This window comes from Phocoena phocoena, chromosome 1 (genome assembly GCF_963924675.1).
Source record: "Phocoena phocoena chromosome 1, mPhoPho1.1, whole genome shotgun sequence".
NCBI classification, from domain to species: Eukaryota; Metazoa; Chordata; class Mammalia; order Artiodactyla; family Phocoenidae; genus Phocoena; species Phocoena phocoena.
In genome coordinates this window covers 42,655,759-42,669,523 of record NC_089219.1, presented here as the reverse complement: position 1 = coordinate 42,669,523, position 13,765 = coordinate 42,655,759, and the positions used below count along the sequence as shown (strand labels likewise).

At 51.7% G+C, this 13,765-nt stretch overlaps 1 protein-coding gene across 3 annotated transcripts in view; it reads left to right on the top strand.

Annotated features, from left to right (window-relative positions):
• Positions 1–12,847, top strand: part of TTC39A (tetratricopeptide repeat domain 39A) — a 38,625-nt gene extending 25,778 nt beyond the window's left edge. For all 3 annotated transcript variants that reach the window (XM_065893021.1, XM_065893176.1, XM_065893101.1), the window contains exons 11-18: positions 74–133; positions 1,050–1,211; positions 5,984–6,075; positions 8,033–8,153; positions 10,279–10,390; positions 10,811–10,925; positions 11,850–11,966; positions 12,724–12,847. In XM_065893021.1, coding sequence (XP_065749093.1) covers positions 74–133; positions 1,050–1,211; positions 5,984–6,075; positions 8,033–8,153; positions 10,279–10,390; positions 10,811–10,925; positions 11,850–11,966; positions 12,724–12,847 — 903 coding nt within the window. The remainder of the gene's footprint in view (positions 1–73; positions 134–1,049; positions 1,212–5,983; positions 6,076–8,032; positions 8,154–10,278; positions 10,391–10,810; positions 10,926–11,849; positions 11,967–12,723) is intronic.
• The last annotated feature ends 918 nt before the right edge of the window (positions 12,848–13,765 follow it).

Genomic DNA, 13,765 nt, shown 5'->3' with positions numbered 1-13,765 from the left:
TACCTCCTGGCAGATACTCCCAGCCCACGTGTGCCTTGTGGACCCACACGGACCCACATGCGTGTTGTTGCAGGGCGCCATCTTCCTGTTCTTTGCGGGGCGGATTGAAGCCATTAAAGGCAATGTTGACGCGGTGAGTAATGGGGGTCGGAGCCAGTGCTGGAGGGCCCTCGGGTCTCTCGGGCCAGTAGGAAGACAGATACACACAGACGAACTCAGGGACAGGGCAGACTGGGAGGAGGGCCCCGAGAGAGGACTTACGGGAGAGCGGGGCCAGGAGAGGCACTTCCAACTGAGGCAGTCTGGGAAGACGAGGGAGGAGTTGGCACTTGTGGTGAGTAGGATTTGAACGGGAGATGGAGGGCTACCGCATCCTTGAGTAAGGCAGAGAGGTGGGAAGACCCGCTGTCCAGGGCAGGGCGACAGGCTGGAACCTGGTGCCAGGGGCTGAAGCGGGCACCTTGAGGGTCTGGCTAAGGAGTCTGGGCTCTGTAGGTGGGAGGGAGCCGTCGAAGGGGTGAGAGAGGGGCGGGTCACGGTCCGAGCAGAATCCCCAGCATTAAACCAAGGCCCAGGACGGACTCCGTGACCTGCAGTTCTGGCGTCTCCCGCTGGTCCCGGCTGTGGTTCCTCAGGCAGCAGGACAGGTCACTTCGTGGGGGCTTCTGGAACCTTTGGAATTTGCTCTGAGGCATAGACGTTATTATTATATCACTTTAAGGTTAGCGCTTTCCACTGCCTGTTATCCCTCTGTTATAGCTCTGTCCCATCCTTTCATTTTGTGCTGCAAGACCAGAGTCCCCAGGAGGGGCAGTAACTGGGCCCAAGGTCGTGTGAGACTTAGGCGGTAGAACCAGGACTGGAGGCCACAACGCCTGTCTCCCCGATGCTGCCCCTCGCCCCCTCCCTGAGCCTGGCACAGGGCTGGGACACTGTGCACGGCAGGAGGCTGGGGCTACTGTGGAGCTGGGCGGGGACAGAGGGTGCAGAGAGCGGGGCGGGGGCGGGCCAGGGGATGCCCGTCGAGGCTGACCGGCAGGTGCCCACAGGCCATCCGGCGGTTCGAGGAGTGCTGCGAGGCCCAGCAGCACTGGAAGCAGTTCCACCACATGTGCTACTGGGAGCTGATGTGGTGCTTCACCTACAAGGGCCAGTGGAAGATGGCCTACTTCTACGCAGACCTGCTCAGCAAGGAGAACTCCTGGTCCAAGGTGGGCTGACACCATGTGCTGGGGGCACGGGGGAACCAGGCCAACCCACCCTGGCCATGAGCCTCCAGAGCAAGGGCCAAACCCCTAACTGAACGCAGATGTCTCAGCTGGAATTTAACCAAAACCACAAATTCTACTAGGCCTCAGGGTTGGAAAAAACTAAAGACCATGAGGAACAGATGACCTTTAGAACTAGAGTGTGTCGAGATTTTTAGTCACAAGGGACAGAAGTATGTTGTGACTCACATGGTCTATATGAGTGTCGCCCAACAGAACTTTCCATTACCGTGGAAATGCTCTATTTCTTTTTTTTAAATTAATTTATTAATTTATTTTTGGCTGCGTTGGGTCTTCATTGCTATGCGTGGTCTTTCTCTAGCTGCGGCGAGCGGGGGCTACTCTTCGTTGCGGTGTGCGGGCTTCTCTTGTTGCGGAGCATGGGCTCTAGGTGCGCGGGCTTCAGTAGTTGTGGCATGTGGGCTCAGTAGTTGTGGCACGCAGGCTCAGTAGTTGTGATGCACGGGCTTAGTTGCTCCGCGGCATGTGGGATCTTCCCGGACCAGGGCTTGAACCCGTGTCCCCTGCATTGGCAGGCAGATTCTTAACCACTGCGCCGCCAGGGAAGTCCCGGAACTGCTCTATTTCTGCACTGTCCAATGTGGTAGCCCCTAGCCATACGTGCACACCGAGCACTCGAAATGTGCCTACTGCAATTGCGAAACTGGATGTCTTCAATTTTATTCTATTTTAACTAAATTAAATGTAAAAAGTCACATGGAGCTAGTGGACATAGTACCTGACTATGCGGGTGTAAACGTAAAAGGCTCATTGGTTCATATAACCGAAAATTCTAGGCACATCTGACTTCAGGTAGGGCTGAATTCAGGAATTCATATTATGTCGTCTGGGCTTGTTTTTTCCACCTGGGACTGTGCTCTCCTCTATGACATCTTTGTCATACAGGCAGGTTCCCTCCATTTGCCAGCAGGGTGGCTATGGGCTGCCTGCCCCTAACTCACATCTTCCCTTTGGTTTCAACCAGAGTCCCTGGATAGAGCCTCATTGGTCTGGCATAGATCACAAGTCAATGCCTGGAAACAGGGGTGGGAGGACCCCTCATGGATTGGGAGTAGGAGATGGGTGGTTCCCCAGAAGAAAAATGAGGTGATGCCCCAGAATAAGTGTGGATGGGGGTGGGCATTAAAGAGATGCCATGTAGGCAAAACGAAACAAAACAGATGCTCAGTGCAGCATCTTATAGCTTTTAACTTCATGGTAAGTGATGAAATAAGTATCAGGCGTTATCATCATAGTAACCATAGCACAGACTTCCGAACCAAGGGTCTTAGAATCATCTAGATCATCACAGAGCATCTGGTAGTGTCAAATCCATAGCACTTGTGTCTCAGTGACCTTAAATCCCTATTTCTCATCTCTCCCCCACCCCTGCATGAAAGTCCCTTTTCAGTCCCCCTACCTGGGACCCAAGCTGAAAGGGAGCTCTCTGGGTGTGGGCAGGTGGGGCCCGCAGGAGGAGTGGGCTTTCACGGAGCTCTGTGTGCCCAGGCGTTATCTCCATCAGGCCCAGGAGGGGCACTGAGGCTTAGAGAGGGTGTGTGACTTTGCTGGGCCACACAGCTGCTGTGAGGAGCAGAGGGAGGACGAGGCCTCCAGGTGTCAGGGAGTCTGGCTTCCTGAGTTGGCTCAGTCTCCAGCTCTGTGACCTTGGGGAGGTCAGCCCCTCTTTCTCTGCAACACTTTCCTCAGAAGGGTTTCCTGTGAAAATAGGGGTTGTGGCACCCCGAGTTCCGGGGCTTCATTCATCCCTAATCTCCAGCACTTGGCCACCGGAGTCCACCAACTTCCAGCTCTAGGAAGGTGGCCTGTGGCCGCTGCCACACGTGCCGATCCCTCTGCTCAGCATTCGTCCCTGCCTGTGCTACGCCGAGTTGTCCCTTCAGGCCCGTCACGTTTCCCGCAGTACTCGCAGCTTGGGTTACCAGAAACCAGACGGTGACAACTGTGTGCTCAGCGCTGTAATGGGGGAATCTGAGGGCAGCTCAGAGGCATCCCTGAGCAGCCCAGCCAAGGGGACAAGGAAGGCTTCTGGAAAATGAAATGTCTGAACTGAACCTTGAAGGAGGAGGAATTAGGGTGGCAGAGGGGAGAAAGTGGAAGTTCTCTCCCCAAACCGAGAGAACTGCAGGGGCGTAGGGTTTGTGGGTGGGAGTGCAGAGGGACTGTGGAGGGACCGTGCCCCTCTAAGCCACTCGCTGTTAAGCTTCTTGAGGACAAGGACTGTGATATCACAGAGCCTGGTAGAATAATCCAGCAAAATAAATATGTGGACTCAATAGGCAAACAGATAACTCTGGGAAACAGGAGTCCCGTCAGGGAAGGTGGCTGCAGTTTTCCATCAGTGTGGCCCCATAACGTCCCCTGGTAACTTGGATGTCCATGGGTCTCACAACTCTAGGTCACTGCGTCCATCCTAATTCCTGTGGACTCAGTGAGGGTGTGCTGTCCCGGGGGAGTAGGAGAAGGCTCTTAGAGGAAGCCAGCAGATGAGCCTGGCAGAGAAAGGACAATGGCACCCCAGGCAGAGGGACAGCACAGGCAGAGGCCTGAGGTGAGTTCCAGGAGTGATGGGGAAGAGTGGCCAGAAGAGGAGGAGCCAGAAAAGCAGGTCACAAGGGCCCTGAGTGGCTGTTTGGGCTTCAGTCTGACAGTGGGGGAGCCCATGCTTGTGGCTTAGATTTGTGCTTTTAAGAAATCCCTCCTGCAGTCGCTGGGCACGCTCACATGCCGGGTCCTGTTCTAGGGCAGGACATACACAAGTGAACCAAGCAAAGATCCCCTCAAGGCTCACGTTCTAGTGGGAAGAGAGAGAGACAAGAAACACACAAATAGATGATGTACAGTGTAAGATAACGTCAGGTTCCAGCAAGTGCGATGAAGAAAAATCGGGTAAGGTACGGGTGCAGGGCGTGATGAACAGTGTGGTCAGGGGAGGTCTTTATGAGAAGACACCAGAATGAAGTGAAGGAGCAAGCCATGTGGACATCTCCATGAAGAACGGTCCAGGCAGAGGGCGTTGGTAGATATTAGGGCAAGAGGGGGAGGAAGCTGAAGCCGTGAGTTGATGTGTTCTGGAAGCAGCCCGGAGGCCAGTGTGGCTAGAGTGATACGAGTGAGGGGGCAACAGTGGAGGGGAACTGGAGAGGAAACGGGGCGGACCGCACAGGGTCTCACAGGCCATGACAGGGCATTTGGATGTTCTCCTAAGTGCGACGGGATACCGTGAGACGATGTCTAGGAGGGACTGATGTGATCTGCTTCTAAAAGGTTAGAGTGGCAGGTGGTGTGGAAAATGGCTTGCAGGGCCAGGAAGGGAGCAGGAGATCAGTTAGGAAACCATGTGAACTAGGACAGCAGAAAGACATCCCTGTGGCCCGGAGCAGGGAGATGCTGTGGAGGCTGGTGCAATAATTGAGGTGAGGGCTAGGGCAAGGCCAGTGGGATTTCGGAGCTCTATGGGAGGTAAAATCATGAGGGCTTGGTGGCTCACTACCAGGGCCGGGGAGAGGGAGAAGGCACAGATGACACTGGGAGGTTACAGATGGGATGGGGAACAGATTTCACAGAGGGGAGCTTCTTCTCAGCACACCCCACAAAGACCAGCTTTTCCTTATGTTGTGAAGGGCAGACTGCGGTGCTGAGGGCAGACTGGAACTGGGAGTAGCCCTGGGCTTCATTCAGCATGGGTGGGGCTCCCAGGTGGAGGTTGCTTCCCACCTTCTCTCTCCTAAGACTAGACTCCAGGATGTCCTGCTCCGTTTCCTCCTCCACCTGCTACACTTGTTTGCTGGGTAGCTGCCCCAGGTGGCAGGAGCTGTGGTTCAAGACTTGGCCACTGGTGGGCAGCACAGAGCCAGACTCCCCTGGCACTGGACTTCAGGCAAAGGGGAGCGGCTTTCGGGGATGGATCTTTGGCCGGGGGTGGGGGGTGAGGGTGTGGGAGGGTGGTTGTGGCAGCTGTGGATCCAGTGGGCAGACCCTTGAAGCCACACAAACCTGGGGTCACTCCCAGCTCTGCTCCTAGCAGCTCTGCTGTCCCAGGAAGTAGAGGTGGGGTACAGATTCCTTTCTGGCATTGTCTTTGGGATCAAGTGAGGTGATATATGTAGAGTGCCTGGCACACAGCAAGGCAGTTTCACCAAGGGGCCCTGAGCTGAGCCCTGACCCAGGGCCCTGTTTATTCTTCTGGCCTCACACCTCTTCTTGTATACATCCCATGCTTTATGCTAGTGATTTGTATCCTACGTACACACATCTCTGCCCTCCCTGGCTTTGATCAGGCTGTTCCCCTTGCCTGGAAGGTCCTTTTTCTGTCTCTGTGAATCTTCCCATTGGCGTTCAAGGGCCCAGTCTGAAGTGGCTGCTTCCCTGCAGCCCGTGCTGCCCCATCTTTGTGTCTCCATCCTATCCCTCAGCACCACCCCGTGCATCCTCTAGTTGCTTGAGTCTGCCCTGCTACTTCAGAGTGGAGAGGGCAGCTGCTTAGACATGGCCCATCGTGGATTTAACTCCTAGCTCAAATCCTCAAGCTGCTTCGGCTTCCTCGCCCAGTTTCTCCCCTGGGGCTTGGGGATAATATAATGTCAGCTACTATGCTGGGCCATAGTGAGGTTCCAGTAAGGTACTGGTGCCAGTTCAGGACTGCGATTGGAGGGCAGGCTGCTCACACCTGACTGTTGCTCTACCTCACACAGGCCACTTACATCTACATGAAGGCCGCCTACCTCAGCATGTTTGGGAAGGAGGACTACAAGCCGTTCGGGGATGACGAAGTGGAGCTGTTCAGGTGGGTCCGACCGTTGCATCGTCGTAGGCCCTGCCCACAGCCAGCCTGAGCTGAGGGAGGTGGTGGAGTTGTCATCTCCCTGACACTCCCCCACAGTCACCCCACGTGCCTGTCCTTCCCTCCCATAGCCGGGGGGCCTCCTGCTGCCGCTGGTCAGAGCCCTTTGAATCCATTCAGAGGTTTTCTTTCACAAAAGTGGTTTTGTCAGCATTCTTTCCACTGAACCTCTTTCACCTGGAGCGTAGGACAGATGTGGACACTGAGGTCCAGAGAGGTTCCTTCTGCTGAGTTAACCTGATCCACTCAGAAAAGCAGAGTTGGAATCACATAAACAGGATAAAATCTAGCCTCTGCCATTTGTTAGCTGTGTCACCTTGGACAATTTCAGGATCTGTAAAATGGGAATAACCACCTCTGCCTCTGCAGTGTTGTTCTGCGAATCAAAGAGAACAGATTTAAAGAGCCTGGGGTAGGGCCTGGAGCCAATAAATGGCGGCTGTTTTTATTCTTATCTGCACTACTGTGTTTGCCTTCTGCAAAGGGCCTAGAGCAGGGCTCAGCCATGGCAGGCTGAGGATGGAGCCTAGGGCTTTCCTCCAGTCATGGTGAGGGTTGGCCCCAACATGCAACATGCTAGGTAACCCTAGCTTCCTGGGCTGTCACAGTCACAGAGTGTTTATCATTTACTGAGTAACTTTGTGTCTCCATCTTATGTAACTCTTCTAGAAGATCTGTGAGGGTAAGAATCTGTGGGGGAGGAAGAGTAATTTTTTCTCCATCCTTCTAGGTTCTTGGCTGAGACCCTCATAATAAGATTAACAGGAGAAAAGCAAACTGAAGTTTAATAACTCCTGTATACATGGGAGAGACTCAGGAAAACTGAGTTAACTCTCTGAAATGGCCCGAGCCATTACCTTAAGTGCCATCTCCAGCTAAAGGACAAAAGATTTGGGGGCATAGGGAGCCAGTTGTGGGAGGTTTTCAGGTAAAAGAGGGGATGTGGTTGTTACGCAGACTTAAGTCTCTGCCTTCTCCACTGATAAGTTTCTAGAGATTTAGTTCTCCTCCTCTTCTTGGTACAGAGAGAGGGAATCTTACAAATGGAGATTTCCCTTATAAATGTAAATGTCTCGTACAAAAAGGTAACTTCTACTAGGTTTTCAGAGCTTTTTGTGTGTCTGCTGTTTCTTAAAAATAATCAGCCTAAAATAATCTTTATGCCTAAGAAGCATATTTGGGGGTAACAACTTCTCCCTTTCATATCACTGTCTCCATTTTAGGGATGAGAAAGCAGGCCCAGAGAGGTTCCACAGTGAATAAGCAGGGGAGGTGTTTGGTGGGGGACCTCACAACTAGGTCCAGCTGCTTGCTGGGCCTGGACAGCTCAGGTTCTGAAGGTCACAGCCATACCCCCATGATTATGGCAGGGATCGAGGGTAAGGCGGAGCTGGGTGGGTGAGGCCCCAGATGTGGAGGCTTGCCCAGCTGCATACCACATTTTACCGTACCCTTGGGAACAGCTGAGGAGGCCACAACTCACGTGGCCAAAGTTAATGAAAGGTTTGTGCTGTGTGGTCTTGGGCAGGTCCTTCCCTTTAAGAGTTTTAATCTCCTCTGTGAAAGTAGGGTCAGACTTCCACTGGGCCCTTAGGAAATGGGGGCTGGGAGTGGAGAGGGACAACTAAAAGGCAGAGCAGGCCTGGGGGGGTTTGTGTACATTCTCACCTCTGCCCGCTGCTGCTTCTTCAGAGGAGCCCCTTGCCTAGCCCTAGGAAGTGCTCGGGTCTTGGGGCAGGGCCTGTGAAATAAGGCCATAGCCACAGGCTATGAGTCCAACACTCTCATCATATAGATGGGGAAACTGAGGCCCAGTGAGGGGCCAAGCAGAGGCTGGGGACTCTGTCCTTTCTAGCACGAGAATCTCGCCCTCTCCCCACCCTCCTCATCTCTTCCACAGAGCTGTGCCGGGCCTGAAACTCAAGATTGCTGGGAAATCTCTACCCACAGAGAAGTTTGCCATCCGGAAGTCCAGACGCTACCTCTCCCCCAAACCTATCTCATTGCCCATCCCTGCTCTGGTGGGTAGGAGGGTCTTGACTGGCTCTGAACTCCAGTTTGGGATTGTGGGGATGAGCTGAGAGCCAGGGATATAGCCACTGGTCCCGGGGGGAGTGGATGAGGGAAGAAGACCTCATGCCTCAGGGGCCTGGAGAGGATTTCACAATTCACCTGGTACTGGGTGGGGGGACACAGATGAGCTGGAGCCTGCCTCAACCTCTGAGAAAGCACTGGTCTACTAGGGATGGGGGTGGAGAGACAGGTGAGTCGGCTGCAGGCACCTCAAGGCAGAAAGAGCAGCCCCCCGAGACAGCCCCACACCCCTGTTCCCAGGCAGCGGCATCCCTTGGCTGTTTGTGTTTCCACGCTGTTTCTGTCTTGTCACACGATTAGAATTGTTGTTTACACTGTCCCGCCCTCACTGGACCAAGATTTTCTGAGGCTGGGACCATGTTATATTACAGTCAACTCTGAAATAACAGCAATTGCTGGCACAGTTACTGGGCACTTGCTGTGTTCAAGGCTCCTTATACCCATTGCCTATGGCCTCATTTGATCCTCACAACAACCCTCTTAGTACGTGCTGGTGGCATCTCCACTTTACGGAAGGGGATAATAAGGCCTAATAGATAAGGAGGAAGTAAAATATCTACTGAGTAGAAAAATGAAATAACTTGTCCAAGTCCCATAGCTAGTGAGTTGTTAGCCAGAATTTGAACCCAGGTAGTCTGGTTCCAGAGCCCATATTCTGAACCATGGTTTTGATGCTAATTCCATGCATGATTTGAGCAGGCATCAGAGAAGTTTCTAGTTTGTTAAGAGTCCTTGTTATTCAAATAATAAGGCAGCCAGAAAGGTAGAAAGGGTGCTGCTTCAGAGACCTGGCTCTGCTGTTCACTAATTGTGTGACCCTGTGTAGGGCCCCCTTTCCCTTAATGTAAATAATAATATATTCCTTGCCCATTTCATAGGGCAGTTATGAGAATCGGCTGATAAAACATGTTAAACACTTTAGAAATCAAAAAGTTCAATATTTATGTAGAATTTATTTAGAGCTCGTATCCTGAATATCTTTAAATAAAATCTGAGCTATTTGACAGGTTAAAATATACAACAAAGCAATTATCAAATGGGGGCAAGGGAAGCAACTATATGAGAAATTTAGGGGAGAATTTCCAAAACTATAATCTGAAAAATGCTATTTGTGCATAAAATGATTTCTGTGATTAAATACATTTGGGAAAGACTGGCCTAAACAAAGTTTATATACCGTAGACCTTCTTGGAGCCTTTATATGCTAATCTGCATGGCAGGTCTTCAAGAAGAAGCCTGAAGATGCAGTTTTTCCCTAACTTATTTGGCCACAGAACAATCTTTTAATGGAACACTTGCTAACTTGAGACCATATAACAACTTGATAAAACCTTGTCTAAACTTAAAATCCCTCCCTGGAACATAACAAAAGTCTTTCTAGAACTTTATGTATACAAGTCACTTTCACATCCATTGCCTGGTTTGATAGTTTAGGAAATGCTAATCTAAGCTAACAGAATTACTAGAATGAAAATTTAATTTAGTATTCTGAACTTCCTGGCAGTTAAGGCAAAAAGAGGCATCAGGTATGTTTCATAGATGGATACTCACGCTCAGTGCCTTGGCGAAACAGGAGAGAAGGTAACATGGTCTTAAGCTCCTGAAGTGCTTAAGTAAATTATGGTTCCTCCAATATAGGAGGCCCTATTAGCTGGAGCAAGGAGGAGGACTCCCTGGAGAGTGTGGGGCATGACCTGGTCCTCAAAGAATGGGAAGAGTGTGGGCACAGAGAGATTGGGAGAGAGCAGAGTAGTGCCCCAGGAAGCCATGAGCAGAAAAGTAACTGAAAACTATCAGCAGCTATGAGCAGAAGAGTGAGAATATGGGTCCATCTTTAATTCTCACTGGGGTAAGGGGGGATCTCAATAGTAAGTAAGAGATAAGACTCCCCGTAACTCCCTCAAGTCCACAGCTTCAAAGGCTGGGCTGAGACTTCTAGAGTTAGAAGGGCCTTTAGTGATCCTCTGATCTGAGCTACCCATTTTACAGATGGGGAAACTTGAGGCCCCACTGGGGAGGAAAGCTGGGACTGACTTGCTCCCCTGCCCCCAGGAAATGATGTACATTTGGAATGGCTACGCTGTGATTGGGAAGCAGCCGGAACTCACAGACGGGATACTTGAGATTATCACCAAGACTGAAGAGTTGCTGGAAAAGGGCCCAGGTGACTACCCCCAGGCCCTTGAACCTGCCAGGCTGGGTCAGACCACAGGTCTTTACAGTTGAAGATTCCCTCTACCAAAAATGTCCTTCCTCACTTCTCTACCCTGGTAACTGTCCTTTGCCTTTCCAGACTGAGCTTCAGTGGCAGCTCCTCCAAGAAGCTGTCCCTTGTCCCCCAGGTAGGGTCAGGGCCTCTTCTGGGCTCCCACAACCCCCGGGCTTCCTTCAATCAGTCCTGGTATCACTGTATTGTCATCGTCTCAGTATCTGTCTTTCCTCCCCAGATGTGAGCTCCCTGAGGATGGGGACCATGTGTGAGCCGCCTCTGTCTCCCCAGGGCCCAGCACAGAGTAGGGGCTCCATGAGTAACTGCTGAAAAAATGAACAAACCTGTCGTCTTCCCTCACTCCCCTATTCTCAGAGAATGAGTACTCAGTGGATGATGAGTGCTTGGTGAAGCTGCTGAAAGGCCTGTGTCTGAAATATCTGGGCCGTGTCCAGGAGGCCGAGGAGAATTTCAGGAGCATCTCTGCCAAGTAAGTGCCTCTGTGGCCACTCCTGCTCCAGATGGCCTACTGCTGGGCCCCTGGCTCCAGGGCAGCATTTTCTGGGCTTCTCTTTCCTCATGCACACATGCACAGTGCCTGACTCTGGACTACCCCTACTCGCTCCACATGTACTAGTGTCTATCCTGTGCCAGGACCCTTGCTGGGCACAGATCATCCCCACGTTGTCCTCTAGGGCCACCAGATTGCCCAACTACAGGAGACCATCCGCAATGAGTTTCGTGTGAATGGTGCCCCCTGGAGTTTGTAATTTATCAACTCTGCCCTTGGGGAGTGCAGATGTTAGAGAGACAGACAGCTACAGGCAACTCAATCTGGTATGGTGAGGGCTGTGCTAGAGGAAAGCAAGGACAGCAGGTGCCAGGAGGAGGGACCTAAACCTAATAATGCTAGATACCAGGAAAGGCTTTCCAGGGATGCCACTTAAATTGGGAAGTTTACCAGGCAGAGAAAGCAAGGAAGGAGGAGTTTTAAGTGGAGTAGGTAGAGCATGTGCAAATGCCTGGACACAGGAAAGACACCTGAGGTTGGGTGACAGTGGTCAGGTCCTTCCCTGCCTGGGTGAGGTTGTAGAGGGAAAAGGTTGCAGATGAAATAGAGGCGGGGTTGGGGACTGAGGTGGGGGTGGGCTAACTAAGGACATGACATGAGCCATAGGTTGTCAGGGACTTGGGGCCCCAGGTGCAGAGGACTGGAAGGCTTTGCTGTGGATCTTAAGCCTTTCTAGGGCTAGGTAGTGGGAACCCTTCCAAATTGGAATTCAGATCAGAAAACCCCCCAAGACCATGAGTTGGATCCTGCCATTGGGGAGAGGCTCAGGAGGAGTCTGAAGGACGTGCCCGAAGGATGTCTCAAGAGCAGAGCCTGTAAGCCATGTTTTCCTCTGTCCTGCAGTGAAAAGAGGATTAAATATGACCACTACTTGATCCCAAATGCCCTGCTGGAGCTGGCCCTGCTGTTTATGGAGCAAGGCAGAAATGAAGAGGCTGTCAAACTCTTGGAAACTGCCAAGTAAGGCATGATTGCCCTTGGTCTGTCCTTTGTTCCCCATGGAGTGCAGGGTATGGGCAGAAGAGGCCAGGCAGCAGTGAGGGAGGAAGGTGCTGGCAGAGGCAGTATAGGCAGCCCAGAGGCTAGGCCCATGTCCCTGGGGAACCCAGCTCTCACCTGGCATAGGGGAGGCCTCTTCCTCAATTTACCAATGAGGAACTGATATCCCAGCATCAGGGACTAAGGGTCACACCACAAGCCAGCTGCAGGGCCGGTGTGAAGATGCAGGTCTCCTGCCTTCCAGCCCTTGGATCTACCTCTTGAAACCACTCCTTCAAGCTCAGGGACCCAAAAACAGGACCAAGAGTAGCAGCAGAGGGCATGGTAACAGGTAATCCCTATTAGTCAGGGCCCAACTCTTTCTTTATGATTTTTTTTTGTTTGTGTTTGTGGTACGCGGGCCTCTCACTGTTGTGGCCTCTCCCGTTGCGGAGCACAGGCTCCGGACGCGCAGGCTCAGCGGCCATGGGTCACGGGCCCAGCCGCTCCGCGGCATGTGGGATCCTCCCGGACCGGGGCACGAACCCGCGTCCCCTGCATCGGCAGGCGGACTCTCAACCACTGCGCCACCAGGGAAGCCCCCAACTCTTTCTTTAGACAGAGGCAGGGATCTAAGCCTCTAAAAATATTGCTTGGCTAGTGGGCTCCCACAGTTCAGACTAAAGGAAAAGCACTTCCTGGAGCAGCCTCATGTGTCTGATTCTCTGGCTTCTTCCAGGCAAAATTATAAGAATTATTCCATGGAATCAAGGACACATTTTCGAATCCAGGCAGCCACACTCCAAGCCAAGTCTTCCCTAGAGAATGGCAACAGATCCATGGTCTCATCAATGCCCTTGTAGATTTGTGCAGCACTCCCAGGCTGGAAGACAGAGTCAGCTGGACAGAGCTCCTGGAAACATTTCAAAAAGATCCCCTCCCCATGTCCTGCCGTTGGGGCCCACCAGTGCTCCAGTGCGATGACACGACACAGGTATCTGTGCAGAAGCGAAGCTGGCATTTTCACCAGTGTGGCCAAGGGCCTTTGCCAAGGACAGAGCTGCCGGAGCCCTCTGCCTGCCCTATCACATATACGGGTACTTGTTTTTCACTGTGATGTTTAAGAGAATGTATAAACAGTTTACATTTTCCTTAGAAATACACTGATGATGGGATCAAAGTTGGCTTTGGAAAAAACTACCAACCAACCACCTGTAAATCACTGTTTTAACCCCTACTGATGTGGAGGCAAATCTATGATGCCAAGGGCCAAAGTGCTTTTCAGACTTCAGCGAGGTCTCAGCTTCCAGGGCCGGAAGGACCCAAAGGAGGATCTGCACTGCAGGCTTTGAGGTTTCTGGGGATTGGACATAGAGGTTTCACACACTCCCACTACCTTCCTTCTTACACTCCCTTTGTAACAACTTTCCAATTTAAAAAAAATCAAACACGTCTTTTTAGTGAGATAGTTTTGAGTCCATCTGTAGGAAAAAAAAATCAATCTTCGCCACTAATAGCGATACCGAGGCCTGAAGGAAGGGGGAGCCCTGTGGCCCTTTCTGTGCCAAAGCCAAGAAGTTTGGCAGGTAAAGTTTCTCAGACACCAGTCTGCTATATGCCAAATTGAAACCACTGGGAATGATTTATGAAACATAAAAATCTTCTGTATTTCCCTTCGAGGTACACTTATTTACCAACAGCGTTTTTCTTAGAAACAGAATGGTTATTCTTGGCCTGTTTGTGTGTTTCAGATTTTTCAGTTAAGAGAAAAGATATATTTA